At 43.5% G+C, this 9,126-nt stretch overlaps 2 protein-coding genes across 2 annotated transcripts in view; one reads left to right on the forward strand and one right to left on the reverse strand.

Annotated features, from left to right (window-relative positions):
- Positions 1-9,126, forward strand: part of T265_11807 (hypothetical protein) — a gene marked incomplete at both ends in the record, with an annotated part of 32,943 nt that overhangs the window by 16,392 nt on the left and 7,425 nt on the right. The window lies entirely within an intron of this gene.
- T265_15546 (hypothetical protein) lies at positions 446-1,067 on the reverse strand (the record flags this gene model as incomplete). Its single annotated transcript, XM_009178574.1, has 1 exon — positions 446-1,067. One exon carries the CDS (start codon positions 1,058-1,060, stop codon positions 446-448), a length of 615 nt encoding a protein of 204 aa, XP_009176838.1.

Below are 9,126 nucleotides of genomic sequence, written 5' to 3' on the forward strand. Positions count from 1 at the left end.
CCTTATGAACACCATAACTACTCACGAGAAGTTCGTCAAAACTGTCAAATAAAGGTTTTCGAAAGTTGACCATCAGGTTTTTTATGGTTGCACTTTTTCCTCCACAAAGTGCAAAACCAGTGTCGATGGCAGTAATTATGACGAGGCGATTCGATAAAAAGATTTTCGATGATCCATAACAGGAACTCTGATGCAAAAGAACAAAATTAACACCATGGCGAAGGTGGGGCATTATGTAAACAGTGTATGAAAGTGCGTATTCACAGTGCGTTCACCAAGTCATAACGCACACAACGCGAAACGGTTTGCTTCTGCAGAAAGGGAACAAAAGAAAACAAGGAAGTATGTACAATTGGTGAAGCGAAGAAAATTTTGAGATCCAAAAGACCAGTGGTAAATCGTGCGCGCAGTGGGAGGAGAGCAGCACTATGAAAGGCAAGTGGAATTAGAAACCCTTCTTTGAGGTTAGTGATGGCAGATAGTCTCGAACAGCTGAGAGCAAGGCGTAAAGACTACGCCGTTTCTTCTTTAAGTAGGCCGAGACCATGTCCTGACCGGAAGACAACAACGGCTCTTGCTCACGGTTTTGATAGTTGAATGGGACGGTTTGTGGTAGCACCCAGTCGTTTGCCGACAATGAGATTAGATACATGAATGGAACTGCCCACACGAGAAAAGTAAAGTAGGCGAGTGTCTCGGTGAACGTGTGGAAAGACGAATTGAACATTCGAAGGGCGACAAAGTGGTGCAAAGCACAGGCAACTAGACTACCTATGAATGGCACAGAACCAAAGTGAAAGGCGGGAAAGTGTTTCAGCAATGACCAATAGAAAGCATGAGCAAACAGTCCCACAACAGTCGTCACCAGAGTTACTTGGTCAGTGAAAAACACAACCAGTTGCAGAAAGCATTCAGAAACAATCAAGTAGCGGATGACTTTACCCGTGGTCACCGTGTACTCCTCGACTAATTCCGTGACATACAAAAGGCCAGCTGCCAAACAGAACAGACCCGCGAAACCATACACCATGACAGTGACGTAGGACAGAAGCCAGAGCATTGCAAACTGAAAACAAAAAAGGCAGGTTTCCGTATGAACTATAAGCGGCTTTCCTAGTCAACAACTTCGAGCAATCATGGACAGCAACAAATGGGATGCAATACACCTTTGACTCAAAAGTTGCCGACAGACCGCTGATGATAGGAGGACGGGAAATTTCAACATAAACAAATCTACTCACCACTTAAAGGATACGGCAGGTTTGGTTACTTATAGATTATATGGGCCAGTTGAGTTGGCATTGAAGTGCAGGAGTACTTTAACGGGCTTAATTTCACCCAAGGGTAGGATGCTGCAAAGGTGTGCGAATCGACTAAACGGAGAATGCCATTACAGTAGTATCGCAGCATGCTCCTCTCCAACCAAATCGATATCACCAGGATCTCGTACGAGTTGGCTGGAAATGTATACCTTTTAACAGAGGTCTCAATACATCCGTGTTATTTAGGAGTCAGTCGTTGATAAGTACTGTACGTTCATAAACCGAGCAACGATACTGGGAACCATGTTTTCCAAACTGTGATCTCTGCACAGTCGAGACATTTGCAATCCAATGACTTAACACCTACATCGTGTGTGCATTATCAAACAGACACCCGTTTATTCACACACCCAAAGAGCGATAACCTGTCTTTATTGGGTGACATCGCCCATTTTGACATCAGCCACCTGTCAAAACAACTTTGCGGAATTCGAGTTGTCCACACTGTATTTGCTCACAATGAAGGTACTTCAAAAGGGAGTGTAACTTGGGGCAAGCAAAGAAAATTCATATATTCTCTTAACCCATTGTTGAAGGATGTAACCGTCCAAGCCTTGGCTGTGCCACGAACAGCTGAGTGCAATAATCCGGTAACTTGGAATAAAAACCGTTGCAATAGCAAAAAAGTGGAGGTATTTAGGTGGAAAAATAAGACGAATCAGCTACAAATTTAGCAGAACAAAGGTCTGAACTACTGCGACAACGAGAGATCTCACCGGCACCATGTGAAAATTCGGCTTGAAGAGGAGAATGGCTATGAGTGTCATTCTGGTAATGAGCAAATTGATCCTTTTTTGTCTCAGTCGATTAATCACTGGCTTAAATTAAAAAGGATTTAAAATAGTTGTCGCACCTGAAAGATGTAATCTTTTGAAACTTGGACACAGCCTCTGCTACTGACGAACTTATCAACCAACACATCTTTTCTTTGAGTACGACGTCACAGACCAGTGAACTCTTATAGTATAGACTCAATGGAACAACTTCGCCTACTTCGAGAACAATTTCCCAGGAAATCCCTAAGATCACATCTGTCGCTAGTAGTTGTTGCCAACCCTGCCCTTCTATCGACGACTCGTGATTCTCCATTGTTAATGTTGCTCTGACTGACCTAGTCCCTTTCAGAAGCACCCTTTCCGACAGAAACAAAACTTATTCACATTCGACGCGAGGTAGATTATCGAAGTTACACACTGCGCATAGTACGAAATGGCGCTATGAGGCGGAGGCATTGAGATCACGAGACCCATCGAATCACATAGACAATTGGAATCGCGCGATGCCACCAGAAGAGAGAGTTCGATGAAGTTGACAAAGTGAGTTGGTGAGAATGGCTGTCATAAGCACCAAGTAAGTGAACAGGAATTACTTTGGAATACTCAGTAGCAAGCAATGCATTTATCCTAAACTTCCACAGGGGACTTGCACTTAAGATCCGTATTGCACGCATCACTAGGAGACCCAGCCAAATGAATTGCAGACGTCCTTTCCGGTGAATAAATTATTCGGTGGAGACTTCATTTGCATGAATACGCAGCAGTGAACCAAAAATGTTGCAACTGAATTAGAAAAATCTACTGATGGTTGTGAACTTAATGTTCTTGCATAAACAGGCCGAAAACTGTATTCCTTCTCGTATGAACATAGACGCGCGAGCTAGAGGACTCCGTATTTAGATTTCTGCTCTCACACTAATTCACTACAACAGTCAGCACTCCATAGAGCCCCAACTGATCTGGGATACATGATTCTATTATAGCAAAACGTGTTTAATGGGTCTTCTCACAGATGATAAAACTCATTTTTCATTGATACACTAAATCAATCCGGTTGTCTTCGCAATTGGTGACCATGTGCTTCCTGTCACCTTGAAGTGTCATATTTTCCATAATAATTCCCACCCCACTTAAGGATTTTCACTTGCTTGAACGAGGCCTGAAGCTCAGTTTAGGGATGAATCGTGCCACCACATTCAGGCCTGTATATTGCCTGTAAACATGTCTTCTGTCCCTGGTAAATTTTGTTCACATTCACCTAACAGCATATCACAATCTCCAAACTGGGTTCTCGTTTGGCAGAAAGCATTTGGGACAAAGCTTGTCCATTTTGTGCGTTCCGAGTAGGACGTAGAGTTCATTTCAGCGACAATTTCCAATCAGGTTATCACGCTGAACCTCTTGGGTTTATATTACATTTGAGGGTTTTATACAGGTTTGATTTCACTCCCATGAACACCTCTATTCAAGTAATCTCGGAATCGACGGAAGTTGCCTTCTTTAAGTAGGTGAGAAATCTCTCTAGAAAGACCGCATCTATACAGAGATCACCCAGTTTGTGGCATATTCCGTCACTCTAGATAAACATAACACGTAAATAACTGTCAACATATCAGTAACCTTGGCACATTCCGCACACATTAAGACAGTCAGGACACACCATGGAATTGCATCTGAACGACTTTCGCTCGATTTACAAGAAGGCATCCTGTAAATTGTTGCCAGACCTGGATTGAGAACTCAAGCATCTGTTTTTTAACTGAAGGACGATGTAAAATACACTCTCGACCCCGTACATATGGTGCATCTGCCGTGTTCACCGTTCATGACACCAGTAAGCATGAGCGAAAGGATCAGTCGCAGCTGGACACGCACCGTTTGCGGATTACATCGGAAGACAGTTTACCATCGATCACCACGTCTACAATAGCATGTCTCAGATCAATAAACCGATGCAGACAATCAATAACTTCAAAATTTTTGTTATGCACTACTCGTAAGGTTGCTGAAAACTCGTCGACAGCTCACGACCGGTTTCGCTCTTCTTGGGGCTCATCAGGTAGGCGCAGTCCCCGAGTTTCCGTCAACCTTATGTTCTTACTTGAAACAAACTGCACGAAATAAGCGAATATACTGATTTCCACAGCAACGACGCCGTAAGCCGCATTCTCTCTCCTTGTCGCAAGACCAATAATGGTTAGCCGTTGTTTGGATTCCGTACTAGCGGGGTGAAATGGCTCAGTGGTTAGAGCACGAATTTACTGACCGGAAGGTCCGTGGTTCGAAACCCGACCTCCAAATCTCGACTTCCCCTGTCTAGGCTTGGGCAACCTGGCAGCATTACAGCCCTTGTGCTTCCTTCGGGTGGCATGGCAGCTAGGCACCGAAAAAGCGCTACAGCCGAACGATTATATCTTTCACACACGTAATGCACTACTCGATAGCCCACGATCGGTTTCGCCCTTCTTGGGGCTCATCAGGTAGGCGCAGTCCCCGAGTTTCCGTCAACCTTATGTTCTACTTGGAACCAGATTGCACGAAATTAGCGAAATACAGACGAATTAAGTTTTGCGAGAGACTGACCTGGAACCCAGCTGAATCTCTCGTTTGTGATATTTCATACTAGAAATTATCTACCACACATCATAAAAAAGTTTATAGGCGTCTTTCCGTGAGGTGGATTAATAGAAAACTCCTTACAAAACCATCACGTGAATATTATTTACAATACGTTCAGAATACCTTAGGTTACGCTGAAAAATACCGTTGTATCTCGTTTGAACACTCCGCTCCATCTCAGATAGTCTCTTCTGGGTAGCCCATACTAGAGTACTTTTCAGTCTTGTTGTGCACAAACCAGGAAATTGCACCATGCTAGGAGTTACAAGGTTCAAATGGGGGTGACGTGAAAGTAAATTTTTGAAATTTCGCAACTGCTCATGTGAAATACTGTTGTTTTCCGTTTAAATTCTAGACTTTTTGGCTACTTGGTGATGAGTAGGCAAATAGCGAACCCATCGCTAGTCTGGTTATCCTTGCCTACCAGCTTGGAGGGGACACACCTATGCATATTCGGTGAAACCGCATCGACAATACGAGGTTCAGTCAACCTTTCTGTTGCAAACGAACTATGTATACAGTGTAGTGCCGTGTTTTTATCAGTAAAATGTATTCAGGATCGACGAGGCGACGTGACCTAAACTAGTGAATTTAAGGTTCACCTAATTCCAGTTCGCATGGACCGAGAACTCTCGTTCGCAATTGTACGATACTACCAAAGACAGAGAGGTTTCAGCAGACAATAGAGTTGCAAAATTCATACAAATATAATTCCTGTCCTAACACCGGTTGTTGTTGTTGTTGTTGGGGTGGGAGTATGACTGTTGGTCCTCCAGGCTAGTTCGGGAAGTAATGAACTTTGTGGAGAATGGGTCATCTAGATCAATGTTAATCGAAGTTAGGAAAGCAATCGACTAAACTTTAGTGTGCCCCGCTAGCAGCTTCATTGCCAAACAGTAAGACAAAAAACGCTTGGATCTCTTCAGGCTAGTTGTAAACAAAACAGTTAGGTAATCCAATTTCATTTGTTGGTTTTTCTTTGTAACTCTTGACGGCATAAAGCAGCGAACTGAAAAGTTGTGCAGGCTAAGCTAAGTGAAATATTCAGTTGGATCTCCTCATTAGCTACAGACTGTAAGTAACCTACAAAGGAAAAAACTGTAAGTTGCGTGCACCCTCCATCAGTGCGGCAGTCAAACGAGCAACCAGGCAGGAACCGATCTCGTGACGTGAAACGCACGACTCAAGGAGTTTATTGCCACATCCTGTCTCAGGGTGAGTTAACCACACTGCTAATCGCCACTCATGACCGAATAGATGTTTTAGGTTATCAATCGGACGGTCATGAATTTGAACCACCAGAAGGATTATTACGAGATGTGGTACCGTTTCCATACGGGGAGGAAACAATTTTTTTTTATCTTGAGCATACAGACTGACTTAATTCGTAATTTAGACAGGCATTTGGTGGAGAGTTTCAACAGTCGTTAAAGAGCGGAGAAACTCACCGACATATAACAATAGAGACCTTATAAATCAAACGTCATATCACACCCTTATGCTTCAGGGACTTGAAAGATGAAAATGAAGGACAGATTTTAGTAGCCAGTCGAGGGTAACAAGCAGGTGGACATAGCAACTAGCGCAGCTCAGAAGTTGTCTTATCAAACTCCCTGGCGGAGCTTGTTTGTTCTTATGTTCTGTCCTACCCAGCACTATGCACTTGTGTTCACTTTCCCGTTTGTTTTACACACGCTTGCATCGATTGACAATGCACTTACATGCCATTGGCGGTTGCAGCACCGTATCAGACCGGAGTGCGGTTACGCCACATCTATTCACACCTTACCAGTTGCCGTTCGCGGTGAAAAAAAGACCAGCTGAATGAAATCCTGGGAAATATTGTACTTTGGTCCCATATAAGTAGGCTATTTCGTTTTTTACCACATGAGACAGCAACGAAAACTATCATCCAGGCCATCCAATTCGATTTGAAAACTGAAGTACATCTGTGTTTCAATCCACCAGAGACTCACTCGCATTACCAGCATCAGCATCTCCCTTTGTGCACTGAAAGTAAGAAGAATGACCAGTTCTTGTTTGGAATATTGAGTGCATTGCATTCATCTCCATTTAATACGAAAACCCGCATCAGGAGGATAGGCTTTGTCATATTTAGTATTAGATTTATGGAAAATCCCTTACATTTTCGTTGGATACGTAAGGACCGGCCTTCAAACGAAGTTGTCGGTACCTCAGTTGATTTGCCTGTCAACCTTCGTTGTTCCTTTTTTTCAAAAGTTGAGCAATGTCTCTTAAAGTAAATGTTTCACACACCAGTTTCATGAAGTGCCTGACCTACTTCGATGTATTTCTGCCGCTGGTACTCAGAAGGCACTGACAAACCTGGGCACTATGAATGTATCGTCATGGGTCAGAAATCGTCCTGATAGCCGAATTATTTACGTATATTCTACCTAGTCTCTTCGCCACAACGAATTTCGTACTTGTGATTTAGATGTGTGGGAACCGTTGGCAGTACACCTTGTTGCTCGTGCATCTCGATTCATTCGAACAACCTCGATTAGCTGTCTGCTCCCACGGCCTGACATGACTGGAGTGTCGCCTATGGGACTTGCTGGACAATCCAGCAATAACGTGGATCTTAGGGTCATAAAGGCGCCTAGTCTCACTGTAAAGCGGGCTCCAAAGCACGTCGTATTAAATGTGTCACGTGCTTGCTCTCGGCTGCTTTCACGAAAGAAAAGCGAACCTAATCCGTCTAAAAAATCAGCGTGAATGGTAAAAGGTCTTTCGAAACTTTGCCATTCTTATTGAATTCATAGGGTTTCAAAAAGATCGCATCAGTGGAATGACCGCTGAGAGAGTGGGTCGTTCGAGAGGAGAAGCACTAGATGAAAGAGACTTCCGGATTTTGATGTTTCGTATGAAAGAAAATAAACAGCTTGAGTATAGTGATCTCTCCTTCAGAGAGAAGTGTTCGCTTAACAGAAGAGTTTTGCTCGGCCTCGTTTACACTTGGATCCTTTTAGAGAAACAACACCGCACGAGAGCTCACACATAGTCTATACCATAAAATGTCAGCGTGACGCTTGGATTATCACCGCGTTAGGACGGCTTATCCATGAATTGGAAACGATATGTCATTCCTGTCAGTTTGTCTGTACACTAACCTTACCCGTATATGGATTATCACCATCAGCATAAGAGTTGACACATCAGCTCACAAATCCCCAAAAAAGGACCACTCATAAAAGCAATCCTAAAAGAACCGCTTTTATATTCACTTCCCAACTAGCCCGAATTTACGAAACATTTTTACAGCCAGTACAGAAACCAAATGATACGAAGGAAAGGGTATCCAACTGGTAGAATAGGCTATCCTCAAGGTCGCTGAGAGCTCTCTGAGAGCCCAGTATCCGTTTCTGTCTCAATGAGGCTCACCACGTAGGTGGAGTCCCCGAGTTTTTTACAACCGTATTCACTAAAGTTTTCTAACAATTTACCAGTGAAAAAACTGGACGCTGCTATGATACAGAACGATTAACAGTATCCAAATTCAATCTTTGCCATAGGCTGTCTTGTTGAGCGAATTTGATCCTTGTTGAGTAAGGCAAAATACTTAGGGAAACACAAATGAAACGCATCTAACTTATGTTTTTGTTTGATTGGTTGTGATTTGCATGCTCTCCAATATTCCAGAACAGAACAGCTATCTCCGATTGCAATACAACCTGCTCCGATGTAGTTGGGCACACGGGCCTGTCAAAGTGTAGTTTGGAACGTACAGAAATCCGTCTGGGGCCGATAGTTTCTAGAATGAGACACATAAGCATTCCGTCAAAATCGCTTCCAGTGAGACTGCGTACAATGCTTTGTAGGCTTGAAGATGGCCACACTTTTCAACGCAATCTTAAGGGAAACCTGGGGAAGGCGTCTGAAGGCCGCTTGAGCAAAAAGGCATGTCTAATATGGTTCACTTCAGGTCTTAGACTAAGAGATATGCGCGCTACCTAGGGTGAAGTAATCATCATATCTTGCACGTTTGTGCATTTATAAACGTACCCAGAATATTCGTTGCCTTCTAGATGATTCAAACGACGAATCGTTGGATCACGGAAGTCTTACGCTCAGTCGAGCCCTCCCGCTAGCATTACCATACAACAGCATAACCATAATGTAACCCTACGAACGATTACCTTGTAAATTCATGCTCGGAAGAATACACTGGTGCACCTTACTGGCTCAGTATGCTTTAGTCCTCGTATCCCTTACTCAAACTTGAGGATCAGTCATGTCTTGACAGGCAACACCCAGAACATTGTTCTGCAAGGTATGTCGCACTGGTCACACTGGACTCGCTTGGCATTGATGTGTGCTGTGTCTCAGAAACGAGAATTCAAGATGCAAGCACAGTGATTGAGTTAACCGCCCCGTCAGTCTCCACT

The sequence above is a fragment of the Opisthorchis viverrini genome (genome assembly GCF_000715545.1).
Source record: "Opisthorchis viverrini unplaced genomic scaffold opera_v5_595, whole genome shotgun sequence".
NCBI lineage: Eukaryota > Metazoa > Platyhelminthes > Trematoda > Opisthorchiida > Opisthorchiidae > Opisthorchis > Opisthorchis viverrini.